The sequence below is a fragment of the Equus quagga genome, unplaced genomic scaffold, assembly GCF_021613505.1.
Source record: "Equus quagga isolate Etosha38 unplaced genomic scaffold, UCLA_HA_Equagga_1.0 467_RagTag, whole genome shotgun sequence".
Taxonomy (NCBI): Eukaryota; Metazoa; Chordata; class Mammalia; order Perissodactyla; family Equidae; genus Equus; species Equus quagga.
In genome coordinates this window covers 15,241-41,418 of record NW_025799967.1, presented here as the reverse complement: position 1 = coordinate 41,418, position 26,178 = coordinate 15,241, and the positions used below count along the sequence as shown (strand labels likewise).

Sequence of the window (26,178 nt, the reverse complement as noted above, 5' to 3'; positions counted from 1 at the left end):
CTTCATTAGAAAAGCAACACAGATTCATTAAACAAATCCCTAAAGTAAACAAACAGAAAATGTGGATGTGCAATGAGGACAGTACAGTGTCCATGACGCCATCACAGAGATGAACTTTATGCAGTTTATGCATTTTCTTTCAGGCCTTTTTATGCATATTAATTCAGTGTGCCATTATTGTTTAATAGATGGGATTTTGACTGCAAACTCTTATAACTTCTTTTTTCTTTTCCAGATAGTAACATATTTGCTTTCCTAAAACTTTTTTCTTCTCCTTTGAAGTCCTTCATGGAGGTGTGCCCTTAGGGATGTGGGAGATTGTAAGTCAGTTACAAACACTCCTCTTAGCTCATGCCTGCAGATCCATCCCTGCCTTCAAGGTGCTCATGGTCTGATGGAATCAGACGCAGGTGTGGGGATGGCTGATGACACAGAGCTGCTCTTGGGAAGATGGTTACAGGACAGCAGCTGCAGAGCAGGAATGCAAGAAGCCAAGAGAAGGGCCATCCAGAGGGAGAGGCAGCCTCCCGGGAGTGTGCCAGCTGATGGAGCTCAGCACTGCCTGAGACGGAGCCGTTTCCTATCACCCTCCAGCACACTGAAAGTCTTGTGTTCCCCCTGCAGGTTATCGCCATGATCAAAGGCTTGCAGGTGCTGATGGGCAGGATGGAGAGCGTGTTCAACCATGCCATCCGGCACACTGTCTACGCCGCGCTGCAGGACTTCTCCCAGGTCACCCTCAGGGAGCCCCTCAGGCAGGCCATCAAGAAGAAGAAGAATGTCATCCAGAGGTCAGCCTCACTGCATGCATCTCCCTGCATTCAATGTCTAAAACTATAGGATCAGCTTAGGTTTCAACAGCTATAGAGTTGCATTTTCATAAATATGCTCAGTACATTTCTCTTCCACTTCCCAATGCCCTTGTGGTGAATTTCCTCTAAATGTATTGCAGGGGCTCCAGTTATTAACCTGAACAACCTACAGTAGATGAAGTACAGAGTGTCTGAGCTATCTGGAGATCCAGGGACGAGGGCGTGTTTATCTCAGGCCGGGAGTGTCTCAAAATCTGTCCAAAGAGCCTGATCACCAAGCCTGTAGGGACACGCAGCCGGCCTCCCACCTCCCATCTCAGTGTGTTGTCTTCAGTGTTTTTACTTCTGTTCCTTTTGGCCTATAAGTTGGTCGAAAACTACACAGATATGGCAGACATCCTGTAGCAACCTTGAGCTAGTTTTCCCTCAATATTTAGCCTTTCAGATAAAGTTGTCTCTGAGAGACATCTCTGTACAATGGAGCTTACAAAGGCCCACAGTGCACTGGTTTCATTTTGTGATTGTATAGTTAATATATTTGTTACCAGTGTGGTGTGATTTTTAGCATTAATGAAGTTTTACACTGTGAGACTTAGCAGTTTGTGTTCGCTCCAACTGGGTGGAGGGCTGGGTGGAGGTTTTCATGTTTTCCATTATGCCCTCTGTTTTGCTCATGCTCGCCATAATGGGAGGCTCACTATGTGGGCAATGTGCAGTGTGGTCCAACGGTAACTTAGGTTTTAGCTAGAACTTTCCCCAGGAGGTGATCAGGATGGGCGTGTGGGTTCATCTGCTCCTAGTGTGCTGTCCAGGGCCTCTCTGCATGGTGGAGTGTGTGGGGGATGGGACACATTCCACGTGAGTCGAGGACACAGGCCCAGTCCCTGCAGTTATGTTGGTGACTTCATGTTCCTGTTAGAAAAGGGGGATCAGCCACAGGGAAGTCGAGTTTCAGCTCTCTGGGTGGATGTGTGTGGTCTGTCTTGCTGCCCTTAGCATGACTCAGTGTTCAGGAAAGAAAACATCACTTCTGGTAATTGATGTAAACTGCAACTACATCAGATCTTTTGGAGCTAGTAACGTCCCCAAGAAAATTATCTATTTTTAAAAATTTGCATTGAACTGGTCCATTACCGTGTCCCCCGACTACCCCCAGGGGACTTCATGTGTGAGAGTTGGCTATCCCAAGAGCTGTTTGCTAGGCAAGGAGATGCTGTGATTGTCAGTGTCCCGAGGGTGCCAGTGCTCCGCGCCTTGCTAATGACTTGATGGGGCTGTTTAGTGTCCTGCAGGCTATCAGGAAGACTGTGTGTGACTGGGAGACAGGGCACGAGCCCTTCAACGACCCAGCCCTGCGGGGCGAGAAGGACCCCAAGAGCGGCTTCGACATCAAAGTGCCCCGGCGAGCTGTGGGACCCTCCAGCACACAGGTTCTTGTCCCCCCTGCTGCCCTGCTCCACCTGTTCCCCTGGGTGCGTTGCCCCTGAGCTGGGGGACAGTAAGCAAGGCCAGGAGCGAAATGACACCACAGCTGTCTGCTGAGCAGATCAAGTGTTGACTGTGTCTTTTCTGCTCCTCTGCCCCTGCTGAAGCGAATCCGGAGCATTAGCATCCTCGTGACTCTCAGATTTGCCCATCTGCGTGCTGAACTTAATGTGACTACATTAACTCCTGTCCCAAAAATGTGGTTGAAAGTCTGTGTGTCTGTATTTATGCTGTGTTTCCTGATGGGTGTTTAAATGTAGGGTTATAATTTTTATGCTGGGCCTAAAACTGATCATTCCTAAAGACAAAACTTTTGGAAATATAACAACATAACTTTCATGTGTCCCTGGCCTTAAGCCACCACCGCTCTTCTCTCTCCTGGCACATTCAGCCACCCAAGCAGCTTTCCTTGACTCTCCAACCTGATTTAATATTCCCTGTGCTTCCCTCCTCCCCTTTTGGGACTTGGCACTTCTTATTCATCACCTCTCTGTTGAGGGCTTTTATAGTCTCTTTTGCCAGTGTATGAGAGAATTACCAGCAAAGCACGTTGCTGGCTCTATAGGAAACCTCTCAGGTATGTGGGAGGAAGGCATTTGGCCCACTCGAGAAGGATGGGTTCTGGGTCTCTCCAGCGCGCATGCACCCTCCCTGCCCTTCGTCCCCACATGCCTCTTCCCACCCCATGATGTGTGTGTTGTGAACTAACCGTTCTCTCCACCTCTCCCCTGTCTGTCCATGTCTAGCTCTACTTGGTGCGCACCATGGCTGAGTCCTTGAGCTCTGCCGAGCTGCTGAGGCAGCTCAAGTCTCTGGGCATGGAAAGGCTCTTGCATGTAGTAAACGCGTTTCTGAGGCAGTCCTACACCTATCCGCCTCTTTTAACCTTTGGTGGTAAGACTTCCTTTGTTTTCTTGTTGATGTTTACAGCACAGAGGTGAACTTCTCTGCTACCAGTTCTTTCTCCCAAGCATCAGCAACTTGGCCACTTGGATGGGCACCCAGACCCCCTTTGAGGAGCCGGCTAGCAGCGGGCTGCCTACTCCAGCCCGCTCTGGTCAGAGCATGGCAGAGCAGTCCTTCTCTCGTGGTTTACCTGAGTTTGGTGTAACTAATGTGTATTTTCTCCCCTACAAATGTTTCCTTGGATGATGCAGCTTTATATGGTGAGAACCATGCTAGAGTCCCTCATTGCAGACAAAAGTGGTTCCAAGAAAACCCTGAGAAGTAGCCTTGAGGGGCCCACCATATTGGACATAGAAAAATTTCATCGAGAGTCATTCTTCTACACTCACTTGATAAATTTCAGTGGTAAGAGATACTGCTGACCAGCGTCCAGCCTAGCATGTTCTAACACTGCTAACACTGTCTAGAATGCTTCCACCTGCCTGACCATCCCCTGCTGTGGTCCCCTCACGCACCCAGATGGCAACACGTCCTAATCTTCATGCCATTCCCTCGCCTATCGCTTTAAATGCACAGCTGGCCAGGGACTTCCCTCCATGTGATATGGCCCTTAGGAGGGTGAGGGCTGTGGGGCCATGGGGCCGTGGCTGGCCCTGTGACCTGAATACCAAGTTTTTGTAACCCGCACGGAGTCAGAAACACAGGCGAATGTAATCTGTCACCTGGCTCGAGACCAAGACAGTGATAAATGTCAGAAACAGCCCTCAGGAGCAGTGATGTATGGAAGGTGGTAGATGACCTGACACAGGCAGCCTCTCCTGGGGTGACGCCCTTGACCAGGGTGTCAGGTGGATGCCCTTTGTCATCATGGAGTAGTCCATATGTACTCTTGTGCCACAGCCACTTGCTCAGAGTGAGAGGCCTCTGTCTTAGCTAGGGGTGCTGCAGATTTGGAGTAAATTATAGTAAGGCTTTTGTTTTTCACTCCATGAAAGGATGGAGACATTTTTCTTAAAAAATCTCTCTCTATTTTTCATTAGATAGACCTGCACTGAATATGCATGTAATGCTATGTCTTTATCTTAAGTAAAATAGAGTAATCCTGTTTTTATTTCTCCTTTTAAAAAGGACTTTTTTTTTCTCCCAATCCCACCCACCAAGAGGCTCAGAGGGTTGACAAGTTCCCATTAGTGGGTAGTGGTGTCCAGTGGGGGCGGGACACTTGACTCTGCTCTTTCTGTGAGCCAGAATGTGCAAAGTCCAGGGGGGCTTTGCCTGCAGTCACACCGTGGTTGTGTTGTCCCTAGTGTGAGGTGCCATGCGACTCCTCCCCACTCGTGTCCCCTCCCACATGGCTCAGGGCTGAGAGTGAAGGAGCCAGCTTCTGGCATGTGGCCTCCTGAGATCACCCTGCTGAGTCTTTTTTGCTTGCAGGAGATTAACATGGTGTTATTTAAATCCTTCAAGAAACACTCCAGCAGTGCTGTGACCTTTCACAGTTGTGGTTCCGAGAGTTCTTCCTGGAGCTGACGATGGGCAGGAGGATCCAGTTCCCCATTGAGATGTCCATGCCTTGGATCCTGACGGACCACATCCTGGAGACCAAGGAGGCATCAATGATGGAGTGAGCGTCCTGTGGGCCAGTCTTGGCTCTCTGTTTATGGTGACCAGGGTCCTTGGTGGCATTTGGGAGCTGGGAGGTGGGGGAAGGGGCCACACTGTTCTTAGCACTTCAGTTGAGGTCATAATTCTTGGGATACGACTTCAGAGATTAATACAAGTAACAGGTTTCTTGGCTTTCAAATCAAGAGCTCAGGCAGTAGAACTAATTAAGTCCCACCATGTTCAGATGCTGGCCAGGCCCTGGGGACTTAGCTGGGGTCAGGGAGAGAAGATGTGGCCTGGCCTGTCACATGGCAGAGCCTCCAGTGCAGATGAATTTGAAGGAGGAAGTGTTGATTGGACAGCTTTGTTCTGAGGTCAGGGCTCAGGGCCAGGACAGGGCTCAAAGACTTTCAAAATATGAAGTCCATGGAGGGAAAGTAATAGAAAAATGGGTGTCTTGTGGTGACCAGATCAGGGACTGACCCAGCAGCTTCTTCTTCTGTTTGCAGGGCAAATGGTTAGCACCTCACCTTTGCCCATGCATGTCAGTTCTCACATGGCGCTCGGGAGGATGGCCTTCCACTTTCTCTGGAGTGGCCATGGCATCTATTCTGTAGTGTCAGAGATGGTATGAGGAGGACAGAGACCCAACACAGAGGAGACCCAACACAGAGGTGTTGGTGTGCCTCTGTGTCATGCTTCTGGGATCGGGCTTGGCCCTGCTGCGCACGTGGCCTCCCCTTGCCAAGCAGGAGTGGTTTGGCACCCTCAGAGGGAACTTACTCCTGGAGACCATTGGCCACCGCCTTTTGTCCAGACATGGGTCAGGGAGAGAGGGGCTTTTGGCTACACTGGACATGCTCATGGTCAACTGTGGGACCCAGGACCTTCATATATTTTTCTTTTTAAATCAGTGTGTTCTTAAAAATAAGAAAATAACTTACTTTTGCAGTTATAGAAAATACCGCCTACTTGTGGTGAAAGCTTTGACACAAGAGAAGTGAGAAGCTGCAGTTATAGGAGACCCTTATGGATCTACCAGGTGCCTGGGCATGGCCTGAGTAAGGCATCCCCTCCTTGGAATAGGCCGGGCTGGCGTGAGTGCGCCATCAGGGCCCTCGGCAAGAACCGAGTTTGGTGTTTGAAGTAAGAGAGCATTTTCCTCACGTGAGAGGACAATAGTAAAAGTTAAGTTTCTGGAGGTGTGTAGAGCGTGAGAGCCGAGAAGCCCTGTGTGGGAGGCTGGCTGACTGCTCGTCCCTCTGCAGGTACGTCCTCTACTCCCTGGACCTGTACAATGACAGTGCCCACTACGCCCTCACCAGGTTCAACAAGCAGTTTCTCTACGACGAAATCGAGGCAGAGGTGAGGGCCCAGGCACTGTAAACAGACTTTCTTTCATTTTCCTTTTCCTCTGATATTAGAGGAAGCAAACTTTCTATAATACAAGGAAGTTTAAACAATGGAGTGAACTTTTGAAATAAACATTTTGGGATGAACCCTTCTATCTGCACTTTTCTCTGTGCATCTGCACGTGTGATGATTGGGGTCCTACCACATAAGCTATGGGGTGACATACTTCTTCACTTGACAGCATGTCACAAGCACTTCTCTATCCTCACTGTCTTTGGTTATAGACACGGTCTAAAGCATCTTAAAGAAGATGCCCTGAACCAAGCCCTGTTTTATTTCTTTCATTTTAACTTTTTATTTTTCCTATTATAAATAATGCTTTGATTAACTTCTGGGCACGTAATTTTTTAGTTGTGTTGGATTATTTCTCGAGGACAAATTCCTACAAGTGGAATTATTAAGTCTATATATACACAACTAAGGAGATCAATCTTATTTTCTAGCTTAAGATTTAAGAGAACTTAACCTCAACAAATTGTATTGTGCAGCTGGGTCTCCTTCTCCACCTCCTCACAAAGACCACCAGAAAGCGCTTCTTTAGGGAGCTCTCATGGGCTCCTGGGTAATGCAGGGTGGGCGCAGGGCAGAGACCTGCAGGTCCTGGGGCCACTCTCCTCTGAGCACACGGCGTTCTCATCACAGTTCCGGGGCAGGGTGCTAGCCCCCTTTGCGAGTGAGGATATGGTTTCGAGGGTGAAGTTGCAAGGCTGTCTCCACCCTGTGTCTCCTAACTGACCTCAGTGTCCAGAGCAGCCAGCCCTGTGTCTGTGTTTCCTGAGAAACAGCCTGCTGGCAGAAGCTGCCCCCAGAGTGGGGACCCCAAATGCAATGCACATTAACCCCTTGGGAACACAAGACGAAGAGACTTTTTCATATTCCTTTGAGAGCAGAGAATAGGAGCATTTTTCTCCATCAGTAAGAAAGGTCTGATGTTATTTTCACTGGCTGTGCAGTGGTTACTCCTGGCCACACCATAATACGTTTAATCTGCTGTTGTTGGACAATAAGGTGGTTTCTTGTTTCTCTTTCCTAGTAAGAACCTCTGTTATTGCCTTTTTTTTTTTTGAGGAAGATTAGCCCTGAGCTAACATCACTGCCAATCCTCCTCTTTTTGCTGAGGAAGACTGACCCTGAGCTAACATCCATGCCCATCTTCCTCCACTTTATATGTGGGACGCCTGCCACAGCATGGCTTGACAAGCGGTACACAGGTCCACACCCAGGATCTGAACCAGCGAACCCCGGGCTGCTGAAGCAGAACATGTGAACTTAACCACTGCGCTACTGGGCTGGCCCAAGTTGCCTTTTTTAAAAATTTTACATCCCAGGACTTATTTATAATGGGAAATTTGTACCTTTTGATCATCTTCACCCATTTTGCCAACCCCCCCCACCCCCTGCTTTGGCAACCATCAGTCTGTTCTTTGTGTCTATGAGCTCAGTTTCCTTTTTTAGATTCCACATATAAGTGAGCTCCTATGGTATTTGTCTTTCCCTGTCTGATTTATTTCACTTAGCATAATGTCCTCAAGGCCTGTCCATATTGTCACAAAATGGCAAGGTTTTTTTCTTTTTTATGACTGAATAATATTCCGTCGTGTGTGTGTATGTGTGTGTACTACATCTTCTTCATCCGTTTATCCATTGGTGGACACTTAGGTTGTTTGCATGTCTTGCGTTTTGTAAATAATGCTGCAGTGAACATGGGGGTATAGATATCTGTTCAAGACGGTAATTTCCTTTCCTTCATATGTATACCCAGAAGTAGAATGGCTGAATCAAAAGAGGTTTTTTTGTGTTATTTGATATTGATTTAGGGAATCAATCTAATACATGTTTCTCTTTTTCTTCAGGTGAATCTGTGCTTTGACCAATTTGTTTACAAGCTGGCAGACCAGATATTTGCATATTATAAGATCATGGCTGGAAGGTGAGTATATGCCTTGTTATTTGAGTATGAAATTTTGGGTAACTTGACATGACATTTCCATTAAAATTCACAGCGTGTGAGAAACATCTTGTTTTCCTTCTGTACTAGCTTGCTTCTTGATAAACGGTTACGATCCGAATGCAAGAATCAGGGGGCAACAATCCATCTCCCGCCATCTAACCGCTATGAGACGCTCCTCAAGCAGAGGCACGTGCAGGTGAGCCAGGCTTCTGGGCATGGCGAGGTGTGGAGCTGGCACTGGAAATAGTGGGCTTTTCTTAGACTCACTAGGTTTTAATAGACGTCATATGTTATGTGACTGTGGGAACATCCTTATAAAATGTTAAGATTTTAAAGACAAACAGTTTCTCTTAGTTAACCTGAAACACAAGGGAAGACCTGTAGCGCTCTGCACCCGTGCCTGCCTGGGCCCCCACTGCAAGCTCAGCCTCACAGGGCTTGGCTCCTCTCCAGGAGCCCAAAAGCCAGAGCTTATAAGAATGAAGGTGAGAAACAATTGTCAGCTCAGAGTGTCAGAGAGGCGCTTTCCCTTGGCCAGCACAAAGAATACAGTGCTTGTTTTTTGTTTCTTTAAAAACAGTATGTATACATCACAAAAAAAATTAGGAAGATAGAGAAAACCGTGGGGAAAATTCCATGTAATTGTGACTACAGATAACAACCATTCACATTTTGGGACATTTTCCACCAAGGTTTTGTCTGTTTTTATGCTATTGAAATGATATTGAGGTACACATATGTTGGTAGACTCTGAACAAGAGGTGGGGTAATTTTCTTCCTCATTGTTAGAACTCTGGAGACCAGGTGTGCACAGGCAGCTCTGTGCTGGGAGATGGTCACGAACACCATCCTGAGGGGTGTGCTCACTGACAGACCTCATTCTCCAGGGTCTCTGGTGAGGCTTGGGATTTCTGCCCGAGATGTAAGCATAAGTTCAATGCAAAGGACACTGCACAAGTTCTTTACGGCTTTGACTTGCAGAATTTCAGCTCCAGGAAGGTAGGGCATTTGGTTGTGACACCTGTATATATAATTTCATCTAAAATGTTTACAGTTTTGAACAGTATTTATTTATCTTTTAGAATTGGTTTCTGGAGGGTGTATGTCTGTATATTTTCTTGCTTGCTTGTTTTTGTTGTTCACTCTTTCTGCCCTCTCCGTACCCCAGCTCCTGGGCAGGTCCATAGACCTCAATCGTCTGATTACTCAGCGTGTCTCCGCAGCCATGTATAAGTCTCTGGAACTGGCAATTGGACGCTTTGAGAGTGAGGACCTGACGTCAATCGTGGTAAGTGCTCTCCCCTTTCTCAGGCTCCATAGATTTGGGGGAGACTGGCTGCAAGGATTTAAGCTGATTTTACTATGTCCTTACTGATAAATTGAACCAATCATAGGTTCACTTTTTGCACAGAAATCAAAAAGTATGCACTAACGGAGCTTCAGCTATCCTGGGTATGTTTTTAAGCATCTGCTGTTAGTATTCACAGTTCTAAATTGACTTCAAAGAACACTCAATCTCAGTCTCGAATAAATTACACCTAACTATGGCAAAAGAATGAAAGGAGGAAAGTTATAAAAATCAACAAGAAATGAAGACAGAGATAAAGGATTTGAGAGAAAAATGTATAGAAGATAGACAGTGAAGATCCAACATAGATGGCATAGGGGTCCCTGAAGAAGAAAACCAGAGCAATGGATGCAACAAATATTAAAGTTGTATTTCAAGAAAATATTGATTAAAAAACACACTATAAATATATATTAAAAGCATACATCATGTGCCTGGTAAAACTGACCCAAAGTGGCAACACCAAGGAATATTGCAATAAAAGTATTGGACTTTAGAGGAAAAGAAAAAGTCCTCTGGGTATCTGAGCAGAGCAATCAGGGAAAGAAAATCCGATTGTCCTCAAACCACTGCCAGCAGCTCTTTGTGCCAGAAGCCAAGGAAAGGAAGTGGGAATTAAGGATTTTGTGCCAAGCCAAATCGATCTTCCAAGAATGATGGCTGCACACCAATGGTAGTGAACATGCCAGAAGTCAAGGAAGATTCTTCTTTACTAGAGAAGCAGCTTTGGGCAGGAGAATGTAAGAAGCCTTGGTGGGGTGAGGGGCTATCGCCTCAGGACACACTGCAAGATTGAGCTTCTCCAAGTAGGGTCTTGGACCATGGCATTTTAATTGTCATTGGCCATATATGATTTGGATTGAAATCATCGGTCAAGACTTTGACCTAGACCTGCACTGCCCATTACAAGTATAATGCAAGCCACATAGATCATTTTAAATTTAATCATAGTCACATTAGACAAGGAAAAAGAAATAGGTGAAATTAATTTTAATAATCTATTTAACCCAATATATCCAAAAATTAACAATTCAACATGTAATCATTATAAAAATATTATTGACACAGGTGTCTTACATTCTTTGTCTTCATACTCGTTTTTTGAAATCTGGTGTGTATCTCACATACACAGCACACCTCAGTTTGGACCAGCCACATTCTTGTTCCTGTATGTGGCCAGTGGCTGCTGCAGGGGACAGCGCAGACCTAGGCAGGTTTTTATGAGCAATCAGTGTGAAAGCTTCTGTGAACATGCTTGCCAGCTCTGCCACACTGTTGTGCTTATGAATAACCCCAGGTGCATTGGAGAAGGTGACTCAGGCTAACACTGAGTACGTATGTGGTGGTGGACACGTCCCAGTGGTCTCTGACCTGTAAGGTGGTTGGAGGCCAGTGGTGTGCAGGGGGGAAGTGACTGCAGTGGAAAAGGACAATGGCCCTGTAGGGGTGACCATGGTAAGGAGGGGCATTTTAAAGGCAGTAGGGAGGGCATAATGAATTTAGGTGTGAGAAGCAAGCTTGTGTTGCCTATCAGACCCTGCCATGTCTTGGTGTAGCTTGCTTGCCCCTCCTTGGTATGGGCACTGTTTTTGGCCTCTCCCCCACCCCCGCCACCACCATCAGAGCACTGTCTGTGTGGAGAATGGAGGTCACTGTGCTGGGCCCAGTTCTGTCCTCGCACCCTGTCTTTGTGGTCCCTAGGAGCTGGACGGCCTCTTGGAAATCAACCGCATGACCCACAAGCTGCTGAGCAGGTACCTGACACTGGACAGCTTTGACGCCATGTTCCGGGAGGCCAACCACAACGTGTCGGCACCTTACGGGAGAATCACCCTCCATGTCTTCTGGGAACTCAACTATGACTTCCTGCCCAACTACTGCTACAATGGCTCTACCAACCGGTGAGCGTGCTGCCTCACAGATGGTTCCCGATGCTTCTGCCAAATGATATCTAGACAAGATGGTCTCAGGCCCTCCAGTATGTCTACTGGGTCACCACCGCCCCTTCTTCTGTGCCCATCAGGATACTCAGGCCCTCCTGGTCTCGTCCATTTTGCATGTGCATCCCTGGGCTAGCCGTTGGGCGTCTGGTCGTGGCTTTGCAGTGGAGACTGCATGGCAAGCCAGAGTTCCTGTCTAGGGCACTTGCTTGTGGCTTAGGGTGGCATCTCATGCACGTGAACAGCGGCTGCCGGGTCTGCATCCCCTCCACAGTTTTAAGTCTACCTGACATTGGACTGTGGTGGGTGACTCTACTTTTCATGGTTCCATTCTGGGATATCGGGGTGTGTGAGGATCTGTCAGTTAGCCACCCTCCCACCCTCCTACCATTTTACTGCTATGTTGAACAGCACAAAATAGCTACTTGGATGATGGGACGGTTGAGAGCAGGAGTTTCATGTGGTCCAGCCTCATGATACAGCCCCAAGTCCTGGATGGCCCTGCCTTGGCCTCCATGCACTGGGCCACCATCTATAGGAGATTTGTTCTCTCTGCACTTAGCTTGGTTCCATCTCTGCGTCAGCACGTGCCAGGGACATGGTGTGAGTGTATGTGTGTGTGAGTGTATGTGAGAGAGAAAATGTGGGTGTGTGAGTGAGAGCACATGTGAGTGTGTGAGAATAAACATGGATGTGTGAATGTGCATGAGAGTGTGTGAGTGTAAGAGCTAGAAAGTTTAGGTATGAGGGTGTGTGTGCATTTGTGACAGAGTGTGAGTGTTACGAACACTTTTTAAAAATAAGCGTGTTCTATTTTGTTTTGCTTTGCTCCTGGATCTGAACATCCACCATGTATTAGCTGAATTGTTACTCACTTTCAGACCCAGAGTTTTGGGTCTCAAGAGGGGGTGCTAAGCTCTGATGGTACCTGCTGTTGCCATTGTCAGTTGGGGCTCCAGGGTTGGATTTCCCTGGGATGGCAGGCCTGTCCCCAGGTGCATGGAGCTGTTCCGTCAGAGCCATTGGCCCAGCCCCAGGTGGCTGATGCCCATCCCCAGGCAGCGGTGGTGGGGACATGGCCATGACCTCCAGAACCGTGGGCGGAGGAGCCTGGCTGGGTACAGTCCGCTGGGAGCAAACGTTAGAGACGACTACTCCCTGTTTAACTTCCTTTTAAGGTGCCTAGTTTACTGAAACAGATATTTTTCAAGTTGTTATAGAGTCGGAATTAACTGAAAATATATTTTTGTTACACAAATAATGCATGATATTTACAGAAAAGCTAGAGATCATATGTGTGTGTGTGTCTCTATATATGTCTATATATATCTCACTCTCTATATAGGGAAAAATTATATATGGAGGAAAAATAATTAAATCCCCAGAGATTTCCCTTGTAAAAAAATGTGTGTATCTTGTAGAGTTTTTGCCATACAGTTAAACATGCATAGGTATTTTTATTTTGCACAAATGGGTGCTATTAGGCATACTGTTATATACACATTCTTTTTCCAGGTGACGTATCAGGAGGAGCATCGTTCTGTGTTAGTGAGGATGCGTATATGCTCCTTCTGCATCTGAGAATCCGTTTAAGTGATGGCCAGTGTTCGCAGGGTTCTCTTTGTTTTGGTTGGTCCATTGGAACCTTTGGGAGTGATTTCTGTTACCTTTCCTTAAATCATTTTTGCCTCATGTTAGAACTGGCATCTCCAAAGGTGAAGTGTAACAGAACCCCACTGTCAGTGGGCTGAGAAAAGGTGTTCCAATGGGGTCAGAATTGGGCAACACAGGGAGCTGTGATTTTTTGTATTATTTTAGATGGTATTTTTGATTATCTAGCATTTTGTCATCCTTTAAAAGATTTCCCAGAGATCTGGGACCAGTTGAAGATGTTCCCTGTGTGCCTGCTGCACTGAGTATGTCCACACAGCTCTGGCCTGTCCTGGTCTCCTTGGTGACAGGTCAGTGGGTGGAGCCCTGAGAAATGAAGAGGGGTGACGGCCCGCAGGGGAAGGTCAGGGTTACATGATGATGACGTTCAGCAGGTGCCCTGAACCCTTCTGCTGAGTTGTTGTGTTTTCTGAAAGACACTCCAGGCTTCTGAACGAAAGTTGGGTAAGGAGTGTGGAGCTAGGGAAACAGATCAGATTCTGAGGCCCCGCCTGCCAAGTTGGCTCGTGTGGGTGTCCTCACCCTGCTTGGGGCTGATGATGGAGAACCTCCCACTGTCCAAGTCCATCTGACCTGCTGGCAGCGGGAGTCTCACTCTCAAAGACAGAGTTGTCAGGGCTCAGGTTGAGAAGTTGGCGCTGTGTAACCCAGTGACCTGACAGAGAGTCGAACACCTCCAGGTCAGCGTTGACTGTAGGGCCTTGGTGGAACTGTCTGTGTGATGAACTTTGAGGCATCCAGTTAGATAAACAGAAGAGGCACCAGGTGGTACCTCAGCCCTCTGTTCCCTGATTGCACACAACACGTCTAACATAAATGACAGCAAGCGGAAGAGACAGCACTGGGTGTCTTCGTCTGTTGTGGCATATGTCCCCCACGGGCCCATGAGGCACTGTGAACATTCCTGTTTGTGGAGCAGACACAAAGACCTGGGAGAGTATGAGTGGGCCCTACTTGGGCAGCAGGAGGCCGCTCTACCCACCGAGGCTCCTCGAGAGCTGTATGCCCTCCTTGAGCAGCTAGTTGATCACATCTGGAGCTAGTTTTACATGTCGGGGTTGCTACCCTCAGGGCACATCTGTTAACAAGGGCCAGCATGAAGTGACCTCATCCTCCTTGGGCCCTGAGATGCCATTCGGAGGGAGCCCTATCTGTCACAGGGGCCTCTCCTCCCCAGAGGAGCTCTGCTTTACTTGGGGGACCTCCACCTTTACATTCCTGTTGACAAATGCCATTACTTCTGTATTTTTAACAGGTCTTCCAGTGGGATCATTATAGCTTCCATGATGTGGAAAAGGCATTTTAAAATAGCATTTTGTGTGTCCAAGTTACATATGGAAACCTGAGAAGACAGACAAACCTGTGCCGCCCAGTATTTTAACTCTATGTCTGAGGGTTTCTGAGAGCTGCTTAAGGGAAACCAGAACTTCACTTGTTGCTCCACATATCTGCTTAATTTGCTGCTTATTTCTGATGCTTCTGCCTGGTGACTCTGGGGAGTGGCATAGGGTGGCCTGTGACTTAAAAATAACCTGACAGCTAATAATTGTGTGACAGTGCTATGACCCTGGAAACAGGGCAGCAGTTGGGACAGAGTCAGGCCTCTGACCAGCAGACCACAGAGGAAGGGTGTGTCCTCAGTCACTTTGTCCCATCACTGGCGATGTTAACTTCTGCCCTTGGTTAGGGTGGTGGCTGCCAGATTTCTCCCTAGCTTGTTAACCATTTTATGTTTGAAATTTATAAGTAATTTATAGGGAGATAATTTGAGACTGCAAATAAACTGTTCCTTGTTAAAATTTGGTCCACTCGTTTTAGCAGCTGTTGACGATTCTTACCCAAATCAGTTATCAGTATGATGATTGAACACTGGTCATTTTTGAACTTCTTCATTCCATCTACATATATTAGTTGGCATTCTGCTGTACATGTTAGCATTTATGTATTTGTTTATTATCAGTAAGTCCTCAGGGATTCTAACTTAGAGTTATGATCTGTTACTATCATTACTTGATTTTTGTGGCTCAAATTAGTCCAGGGTTGGCCAGCGGGAGCCCCTCTGCCAAGTTTCTGTGTCCTGTTTGCTGTCCCCATCATTCTTAAGCACTGCCCTACTTTCTGCCCAACAAGAAGTTCCAGGTTTGTCTTATTTCTGCTCTGTCCTTGCAATCTATCATTTCTACAAAGATTCCTTTTAGTGGAGAGTATTTTAAAACTAAGCCTGGTATTTAAAAACTAAGTCTGGGTGTTAGGTATGTTCATTGCTGTTTGGGCGTCATTGTTTCTGGAACCTTTCGGTGGTCAGAGATAGGAAATACTTGTGTACTATATTAGGTTCCTCTGGTTGCTATAACAGATTACCACAAACTAGAGGCTTAAAAAAGAAATTTCTTTTCTCACGGTTCTGGAGGCTAGAAGTCCAAAATCCAGGTGTCAGCAGGGTTGTGCTCCCTCTGAGACTCTGGGTAGAATCTTTTCTTGACTCTTCCCAGCTTTTGGTGGTGGCGGGTAATTCTTAGCCTTGCTTAGTCTGCAGCTGCATCACTCCAGTCTCTATCTCTGTCATCACATGGCGTTTTCCCTGTGTGTCTCTCTCTTCTTATAAGGACACGAGTCATAGTGGATTGAGGGCCCACTCTACTCTGGTGTGACCTCATCTTAACTAATTACATCTGTAACAACCCTATTTCTGAATAAGATCACATTCTGAAGTGCTGGGAATTAAGGCTTCAAATTATCTTTTTAGGGGATACAGTTAAACCCATGACGTGTGCATGTGTGTGTGTGTGTGTGTGTGTGTGTGTGTGTGTGCATGCGTTTCTCTAAAGCTAATCTATATATTAAAACCGTGAATTTGCACTGATATCTTCAATTGCACTTCAACACCACAGGGTTCATTCTGGTCTTCTCCTTTTATATTTTTGTAACTTCCTTCTATACTGAGAATCCTTATTTCATTATCCTTAGTATGTTTCCTCCTTTGCTCAGTTCTCAAAAATGCACAAAGTAGTTTCAGAATTACAGATCCTTACCATTGTGAGACACAAACCTGCTAACTGGAATTCAGTATTTGTTTCCAATTTTTTTGTCTTTAGATTGAGAATATATATAGTGAAAATATGGTATTCAAAAATTATTTGGGATAATGGAGTAACAGGGTTTGGATTTACTCTTTTGCCTTAAACAAGTGAAAAACTAGACAAAAGTTAGGAAACAGTTGTTTTCAGACATTAGACATTTCCCTGAGGGAAAGGAAACGAAGTGAGCCCTATGACTTCCCTGGCTTTCTTCCTGGAAGCATTGTCTGGGCCACGGTGCAGAGGTGGGTAACCAAGTACAGCTTGGAAGTCTTACTTCGTGGGGGAGACAGACTGTGGAAATCAAGGAAGCTAAGACTGCTGGAATTTGCAGGGCAGAGTGCAGGAGAGGAGAGAGCTACACAGAGAAACAGCTCCTGAAACCAACTTAGGCCCCTTTAGTCTTTGCTTGAATATTAAACCACGTGTGCATTGGATAGAAATCCAAAAGGCTAGGCAAAGCACAACTGCTGGGGAGCTGTAAGCTGAATAATTCCCAGAGCTCACACAGAGCCAGGAGTGTCATTTGAGGCCCTACCAGCAAGAATGGGGAAGCCTCATTGACGACCCAGGCATTGGATGGAATTGCCAGAAGGACCTGCCGTAGTACCAGCCTTGGGGACAGTGATTACTCTGCCACCCTAACAAATCATGAAAGGATCCAGCTGACTTTCAAGCAATTTAATGGCCTGCCCTAAAAATTTAGCACTCTTTAAAGGATAACAATAAAATCCAGACACTCAGCAACATGACATTTCTGTGTAAGCACACTCAGTACTATAGGCCACTGGTCTCCCCTCAGATGCGCATGGTCGTTTTATGTACTGGTGATACTTTGACAGTTACATCCTTTCTTATTTATGAAAGTGCACTATGTCTTAATCAAGGTCTTAGAATTTAATAATCAGCAAATCCATATATTTTTCTTTATTATGCTTGTTTGCAGAAGTTTTATATGTTTAAATGAACACTTCTGATTTGAGTGTTAGCAGAGTTTGGCATTTCTGCTTTAAAATCCAAGCATTTGATTTTCAGCGGCTCCTAATCCATTTTTAAGCCACAGTCTCTTGGCTAGGTGAGTGTAGTTATAAACACTTAGCTCATTCTTCCCTTTAGCTTGTAACTAGTTATCTGAATAATTGGGCATCGCTGCCTGTGTCCACTTTCCCACTCCTGTCCCCACTGTTAGTGTGGTGTCCAGAGGCCCAGCAGGGCCTGAGTGCTTGGTCAGGACCACTTGTCCAAGGACTAATTTAGGCTTGAAATGGTTCTGGTGACAACAGACCAGATTTTCCCTGAGTATTGGAGACTGTCTAGTGGTTTCAAACAGACCCCTTAGTTCTCACTCTGTTCCTGAACTTGGATACATTTATCATACTTTGGAATATTTATATCTCATTCATACTCTGGTTTTTGATTTCCTAGAACTTTTCCTATGTGATAATTATATCAGTTAACTGGGAGGAAGATTTAATTGATGGGTGATGGGAAAGTTCTGAACTTTAAAAAAATTTCTTTTAATTAAAAAGTTAAATTTTTGTTTTTGTTTCCTTTTTTTTCTTTTAAATCTTTTTGTTTAGATTTGTTCGGACAGTATTACCATTTTCTCAAGAATTTCAAAGAGATAAACAGCCTAATGCACAACCCCAGTATTTGCATGGATCAAAGGTAGGTTCTTGTGTGTTTGTGTTAAGATTTTTAAGTTCACAATGAAGCATATTTTGAAGTTTAGTTAAAATCAGTTTGTTGCAATGATTTAAATATATCATGCCATGTTAATAACTGCTAAATGATAAAATGCTATCGTTTTCTTCCATTATCACCTTCCTGGAAAGTAACATAGTGTTGGGATAGCCCTCTGGCCGTGTGGTGGGCAGCAGGCTGGGCCCAGCCTTACTCCTGGCACCTAAAATAAGTGAGATTGTTAGCAGATTTAAAGGTTTAGAAACATCAAGCCAAGAAAGTGTGTAGAAGAGGCTTGGGGCACTTGTGTGACGGAGAGGCTGGTCGGCCAGTCCCGGTGTGGTGCCATGAAGGGAGGAGTTGAGGTGGGAGGGGGCAAGTAGAAAGAGAGTTGACATCCAGAAACCAAAGGCAAGCTGGTGAAAACCACAGGATACCTGCCGTCTAGTAAGATGAGACAGGTGTCCAGGCTGAGGTGGGTGGATTAGCAACAAATGAGTATTTTAATGGTTACTGTTATTAATATTTAAAGCCTTCTTAGAGTTTAATAAGAAAAAGACAGACACTCGGTAGTAAGAAGGAAACAGATGTAATGAGCAGACATTTCCCAAAAATGTACTTAAAAAAATAAAAATAGATATCCAGCCTTATCAGTAATTGAGGGATTATAAATGACAGCAGTAAGAATTATTTTGCCCCAAATCAGAAAAGGTTAAGGTACCCAACTCATTCTGTAGGGGAGTGGAATTGTCTTGAGTGCTGCTGCAGGAGCTCACCTGGGACTGTGTGATGCTGGGGGCCATCTGCCAGCATTTATCAATGTTTATATATTCTCACTTATAGGAAACCAGACACCTGAGGAAATAAATCATTTGAGTCCAATGTGAGGTCTGTTATGGGGGTAGTCATACAACATTGGCATAAAAAATGGGAAGTACCCAACTTAACACCAAGAATACTAGAACAATTTACTGTCTGGCAGAATGCATTGCAGCTGTTGAAAATAATTACATAGATCTTATTGACTGTGGGGTCCTGGGGCCTGTATTTTATTAAATTAAAAAAAATCAAGGGCTGGCCTGGTGTCATAGTGGTTAAGCTCATGCGCTCTGCTTCAGTGGCCTAGGGTTCACTGGTTCAGATCCTGGGCGTAGACCTAGCACAGCTTGTCAAGCCACGCTGTGGCAGGCCTCCCGCATAAAATAGAGGAAGGTTGGCAACAGATGTTAGCTCAGGGCCTATCTTCCTCACACACACAAGAAAAGAAAGATAGAAAGAAAAAGAAAAAATATTCCAACAAAGAGCAAGTGGAAAAACCAAGTCAGAAAAAAAAAAAAAAATCAAACTCCAAACACAGTGATCCTAATTACAGAAAGATACCAGAGAAAAGAGTATTGGAATATGAAGCAGCAGCTATCTCTCAGAGGGCTGAGTCTGACTTAAACTCTATGATGCATTTGCGTTGTTCTCACTTGTTTTTTAAGCTGTTTCTGTCTGATGTCAGTGTCAGCCTCAGTCTCACGCGGCTTGACCCATAGGCTGTGTGCAGAAGTGGCGCACGGTCCCTGTCCATTAGAGACACCAGCCTCCCTCCACCTGGGAGCCTGTAGCTCTGAGCAGGTGCCACTTGATGCCGATCTGAAGCTCTGATGGGCCAAGATTTGGCAACGTGTTCTCTATGTTTTCTGAATGTTCTTCTCACAGGTGCAGAAGTGAACCTATTAACACAATGACATGAAAGGACCACTCTTCAGGCCCCCAGCTGTGACTCAGAGGGGTCTTGGCTCATCAGTCTTTCCTTTCTGACTAGTCTTTGGAGAGACACCCTGGCCTCCTCTCCCTCCAGCGTCTCCAAGCTCATAATGTCCATCATGGCGTGTCTCGCAAAAGGGCGCTTTAGTTCCCCACTTCTGTCTTTATCACAGCATCCCAACACTCTGTAAGCTAATGTGTCCATTTAAAATCTTCAGCCTGTTAGCCAAGAAGGAAATGACAGATGCGTTGCTGGGACGAGCCAGAGTGTTTAGCAGAGGATACATTTGAGAGGAAAGGGAAAGCAGTGTTGGTAAAAATAGAAACTGCCTGTGTTTTACAAGAATACGTGGAATTCAAGGTGAAAGTGATGCTATTTGTGTTGCACACTTGGGAGGAAATGTGTGCTCTCTGTGCTGGCTCCTGGGAATGCTGTGAAAGGGACTGGTGTGACAGAGCCTTGGGTGGTCTCAGGGGCGGTCTCACTCTGGGAGGATCTGGATGCTGAGAAGGGACCAGCCCTGCAGAGGGGCCTGGAGGCCAAGGCTGTCGGGATGGCAGGCAGTGTGGGGCATTCAGGCCCCGGCGAGGGGCCAAGGCCTGAGGCGGGTCAGGGAGTAGGCAGAGAATGATGCCCGGTAGAAAGATGTTATTTTAGGCCAGGCAGGAGATGGTGGCTTGGACCACATGATGTTGACAGAGATGGAGAGAAGCAGATGGATTCAGGGTGTATTTTAGGGGTGGACTTGACTGAACTGACTTCCGCCCTGGAGATGGATGGTGAGGGAGAAGGAAGACCCAGTGCTACTTCCTAGGTTCCTGGTGGTTAGGGAATGGAAGTGCCACTTGTTGAAATAAGAGAGGGCTAGATTTGAGGAAGACAAAGGCAAGAGGCCTTCATCTCAGGGCCTGTGTCCACTCCCCTTCCTGGGGCTGCCCGCGCTGCTGTGAGGAGCGAGGACACTGCCCTGCTAAGGGTCCATTCAGCCATAGCCAGGCTGGCCTTGCACCATCTCCCATTGGCTGAGGTTGGGGTGGGGACACCGGAAGGGCGTGGGATGGATTAGGGGATCATGCGGCTCCCCTCAGTTAGTGTCAGGGTTTAGCTGGCTGTTCCAAGCCTTGTGATGATGACCAAGAATGAAGAAGGCTAGGTGTCACTGTCCCATCTGCTATGTTCTGGACAGAGTGTCATCTTTTAGTATTAAGTAGTGGTATTCTTTGTACTGATATCAAGTTGCAGTGACAGTCTCAGGGTGTACTCAGCAAGCATTTCCTGAGAGTGTGCTATGTCGCAGGCTATGCTGGCCTCAGTCAGGGAACAGAGTTCTTGGCACAGCAGGAGCTGGGTGTAGGCCTTGCTCTGGAGAGGCCTGAAGGCATTGGCGAGGCCCCCACAGGCACCCAGGAGCCAGATAGCCTAGGCTGGACAAGGGAAGGGCCCCCCTGTTGGCCCCATGGGTCTGGGCATATGGCCAGCGAGGCCTGGAGGGCGAGAGGGAGGCTCAGGTTGGTGAAATGCAGGTGGGGGCCTGACGCCTCTGCCCTCCTCCTTCCTCCCTCTTAGCCAAAGATTTCTCACCTGCAGAGGGGTCCCCAGTGGCTCCTGCCTTAGAGAAGGGAGGTGGGAGATGAAAGCACCTTCACTGGGAGGCCCCCTCAGGTTGGACAGATGACACTAGCTTGTGGTGGGACATGAGATCCAGGCAGTTACCAGACTGCCTCTTCTCCAACCCTAAGTAACACCCATACTCTACGGACCCCATTCTCATGCTCTCTGAGCTGCTGGTTGAGTGAGGCTGGCAACAGGGATAGACCCAGGTGCACCCATCCTGTCTTTCAAACTGGGGATGACAGAGGCCAGGATGTAGATTGAGAGCCAGTGGGCTGCCACCCCAACACAGCGTGCACCAGGACACTTTCTAAGGTGCCAGCTGGATCTGAGAATTAGAAAAGGTGTTTCTAACCCATTCTTTCCTGATTCTCTGTTCCTTAGAGTGTGAACCTTTCATGTCCATCCTCTGGGTTGCCTGCCTTCCTCACTACAGACGGTAGCTTGAACTTGGCCATACTGGGAGCATTTGCAGCTTGGAAATGGGCAAGCAGTAGAATCCAGGCTGGTGTGTTGGTGCACACTGCACACCTCCTCTGCCCCTCGGAAAGGGTGTGAGTTAGATTATTTTTAAAAGGATTAGAATAAGTGCTCTAATGCCCCTTTTCTGAAATTAAAATATAGTGCCTTACCTCCTCAGAACTAAAAGAAATTTTATGTAATTTTAGAAGTTAGGACTAGAAAGTTTGGCAGGTAAGATAGAAATTTCTTGGGTTTCTACTAACTAAAGGATTTGCTATGAAGTTGGCTTGGCTCTGAAATTTTTAATCCTACTCTTAGGCATGACCACAAAAGAAAGTTTTTATTGCATTATAATAAACAGAAGTGTCCATGGGAAAGAGGAACCAAGAAATGAGGTGGTTCTTCCCTTCTCTGTCCTCCAGTTCCTCCCCTGCCCCAGCATTTGGAGAGGATAACAAGCAGTGAGGAAAGGTGGACGCTGGTGATTGCCCCCTTGATCTGCACAGCATCTAGCCATAGGGGTGTCAGGCCAGCCTCCCTCTTTGTCTCTGAAGGGGTGGATTCCTGGCTTGTGTGGTTGGTTTCAAAAGAAGTTCCCCTCCAGCACGGTTGTGTCCATCCTGCTGTGTCCATCATCGTATTAAAGGCACAGGAGACACATTTTCATTCTGCAGGGTTTTCCTCCAGGAATGCAGGGAGACAGCAGTGTTTCAGCTTCCCATGTGGCAAAGCTGTGAGCCCACAGTTTCTGAGTAGCCCAGGGTCTGCATTCACATGTTGTGTGTCCACAGGGGCACAGACACTTTTGGAGCAAAGCAGGTGCCCATTTAGGGGGAAAGAAAGATTAGATGAATTGGATTTGATTGTTCTTTCTAAAGCAACCAGACGTAACTGAACTTGAACTTACAGATTTCAGCCTTAGTTTGAGAAATTATGATTGTGTCATTTTTATTCTCATAACCTAAACCAATATTTTTGTTAGATTATTTGGTCTCTAACAAAAGTTTGGATGGGTGACATTGATGTTGACTGTTCATCTTATATGACACTTTTTTGAGGATCAAAAAAAGGCAGAACGCTGAAACATCATGATATCAGAGTTGAATGTTGTATTAGAAGGACAGTCATTTTATTTGAAGTGCTCAAAGCTGTCAGCTGCATGTCATTTTGCTGCAATATAATTTATAGTGTTTGTACCTGTGAGATTATGGAATACCCAGGAATCCAATCAAAAATCCAACTAGTTCCTTTTTTTGTGAATGATGAACTAGAGCTAGTGTTTTATGGAAATAAAATTGACTTAGATGAGTGGTCCATTTATGGCATTATCTTTTTGGTTCTTGGTAATATCACCACTCTGAGTGAACTCTCTTCAGCACATCACTGACACTCTTTCCTATAAGGTAAGTAAGACTGTACCCGATTCACAGTTGAAGTTGCACAGCGTCAAGGGTGTTAGGGAACCCAAGGCACACAACTCATGAGTCTGGAGCCCACATACTCCGGTTTCCAGGCAAGGCCCACGTCTCTGCATCAGACATGGCCAGCAGTGTTTCTTGAACTGAGCTGTAAGCGTGAATGTCCAGAGTGCTTCCCTCCTCTGAGTATTTTACCATGTAGTATCTGTAGGTAGGTCCTCCTCCCCTCCCTCTGAGTAGTTACATTATTCAACTTGTGTTGTCCCTAGGATCTGCCATCTTTGGGATGAGTGTAGTTCGCAGGGAAGTCAGACACTGGCCAAGGGGCCAGGAACCAGGTATTATTGAGCCATAGGCCCCAAGCAAGTCAGGGTGACTTTCCGAGTGAATTTTCTCACTTGTAACCTGAGGCTATTAGATTTCAGTAGTGATTTTTGTGTTTTTCTTTTCAAGCATTAGAACTTATTATCAAGCAAAAACCTCACACAGAATCCCAGCACTTAAAGCACAGTGTGGTGCTTGGAGGAGGCAGTGGGAGGCAGTATGTGTCTGACCCAATGATTGAAATATGGTCCTTTCAAGTCTGATAAGGTCATAGGAGTGGACGTGTGACAGGCACTTTGCAGAGCTTCTGTGGTTCTCAGTGTAGCAGAGGAAATAGCTAAGATAATTATAAAACAGGGATGTGGGAAACACAGGGACCTAAATGGAGGTAAGCTTGGTATACTTCACTCAAAAAGTGGTAATATGTTGATAACAGTAGATTGTGATAACTTATGTAATGCATAATGTAAGACCTACAACAACCACTTAAAAGATGTGTGCAAAGAGATACTGTCAAAAATGCTATAGGTAAATCACAATGGAATTCTAAAAAATGTTTAAGTGACCCATAGGGAAGACAGGAAAATGAAACAGAGCCCACTTAAATATTAAGAATTATATGTAAGTGTATTAAATGTAAGTGGTATAAATAAAAGAGAGATTGGCAGAGAGAATTAAGAAACATGACTGTACACGAAACTCACTTAAAATTAGTGATATGTGTAGGTTGAAGGAAAAAGGATGGAAAAAGATATACCATGCAAACATTACTCAGAAGACAGCAGGAGTGACTATGTTAATACAAGATAAAGTAAATTTCAGAGCAGAGACTATTACCAGGGACAAAAAGGGACGTTACATAATGATAAAAGGGTCAAGCCACAGAGAAAATACAGTAATCCTAAATGTTTATGCTCCAAACAACAGAGCTTCAAAATACTTGAAGCAAAAACTAACTTAAGTGAAAGGAGAAATGAACAACTCCACAATAATAGTTGGGGAATTCCATGTTCTTCTCCCTTAGTAATTGATAGACTAGGTAGACAGAAAAATCAGCAACAAAGAACTGAACACAATCAACCGACAGGATATTACTGACATGTATAGAACACTCCACCCAACAACATCAGAACCCATTCTCTTCAAGTGCCTGTGGAGCATTCCCTAAGATAGACCATATCCTGGGCCATAAAGCAAACCTCAACAAAATTAAAAGAATTGAAATCAGGGGCCGGCCCCATGGCTGAGTGGTTAAAGTTCTGCACACTCCGGTACAGCAGCCCAGGTTTGTGAGTTCAGATCCCAGGTGTGGAGCTACTCCACTCAGCAGCCATGCTGAGGAGGCATCCCACATGCGAAGTGGAGGAAGATTGGCACAGATGTTAGCTCGAGGCTAATCTTCCTCAAGCAGGAAAAAAACAACAGATAGGCAATGGATGTTTAGCTCAGGGCGAATCTTCCTCACCAAAAAAAAAAGAATTGAAATCATCCAGAGTGTGTTTTCTGACCACATGAGCTCCAGTTAGAAATCAGTAACAATAAGATGACAAGAAAATTTCCTAACACATTTCTAAAATGATCCATGGATTAAGAGGAAGTGTCAAGAGAAATTTTTTAAAAATGGCATTGAATTGAATGAAATGCAAATATATCAAAATTTGTGGGATGCAGCTAAAGAGTTTCTGAGAGGGAAGTGCATAGCACTGAATGCATATATTAGTGATCTCCCTGCTGAGTATGTGTCCGTGTCCTCAGATGAGCTTGGAGGTTCCCTCCTACAGGAGACCATCCTGACTACCTTTCTCAGTTGCCCACCCTGCAGGGACTGCCGTTCCCAGCTGCCTGTGCATCTCTCAGAAGGCAGCTCCCATGGCCTCATCAGGGTCTGTCCTTGGGTGTCTCCCCCAGTAGATTGGGAGCAGCTCCATGGAACAGCAGTGAGGCTCTAAGATGTATTCATTTCTCATTCCGGGACCTCAAAATGGCTTCTTTAAAACTGGCAGTTTAATAAATGTTGAAAAACCAAACTGTTTTGTTTTCTTTGTTTTAGCAAGCTTGCTTTTCATGTCTTCAGTTTGAAGACATAAATACTAGTAAAGGCAGTCTAACAGATTCTCTGGATCTCTCCACCTAAGGGTGCCGTGTGTTGAGTGCATCTTTGATAATAATTCTTTATCTTCATGAGTGTGTAGGGACCATGTTGAGGACTCTGGAGATTTCATCAGACACTTATGTTCTCTATCCCCCAGGCTTTGAACTTGGCCTACTCTAGCATTTACGGCAGCTACCGGAACTTTGTGGGACCTCCACACTTCCAGGTCATCTGCCGGCTGCTTGGATACCAGGGCATTGCAGTGGTCATGGAGGAGCTGCTGAAGGTTGTCAAGAGCCTGGTATGTTTCCCTCTGATGTGCTTCCTTCACCCAGTGAAGGGTGCTGCACCCAATTCCAATGTAGAGAGGGGGTTTTTCACTCCACCAAGCAATTCTCAGACACCAGCTGTGTGTCCTACAGTTCAACTCAATTCTGACACTGTCTACCTAGAGATAGCATCAGATCCTAAAGGTTAAAGCTCATCCCCTAGGTGCCAATTGCAAGTCCAGGTTGTCACCTTTGCCTCTGACTGACTGGCTGTAAATCAGAGATTTCTACAACCCCCTCCTTGGGTTTGATTAATTTGCTAGGGCAGCTCACATGACTCAGGAAACTAGTTTACTCA

At 45.9% G+C, this 26,178-nt stretch overlaps 1 protein-coding gene across 1 annotated transcript in view; it reads left to right on the top strand.

Annotated features, from left to right (window-relative positions):
* The first annotated feature begins 593 nt into the window (after positions 1–593).
* Positions 594–26,178, top strand: part of LOC124233927 (cytoplasmic FMR1-interacting protein 1) — a 40,819-nt gene continuing 15,234 nt past the window's right edge. The window contains exons 1-11 of the mRNA XM_046651223.1: positions 594–791; positions 2,095–2,242; positions 3,455–3,608; positions 4,671–4,827; positions 6,077–6,173; positions 8,075–8,151; positions 8,260–8,368; positions 9,341–9,460; positions 11,222–11,421; positions 17,789–17,876; positions 25,709–25,852. Coding sequence (XP_046507179.1) covers positions 634–791; positions 2,095–2,242; positions 3,455–3,608; positions 4,671–4,827; positions 6,077–6,173; positions 8,075–8,151; positions 8,260–8,368; positions 9,341–9,460; positions 11,222–11,421; positions 17,789–17,876; positions 25,709–25,852 — 1,452 coding nt within the window. The 5' untranslated portion in view covers positions 594–633. The remainder of the gene's footprint in view (positions 792–2,094; positions 2,243–3,454; positions 3,609–4,670; positions 4,828–6,076; positions 6,174–8,074; positions 8,152–8,259; positions 8,369–9,340; positions 9,461–11,221; positions 11,422–17,788; positions 17,877–25,708; positions 25,853–26,178) is intronic.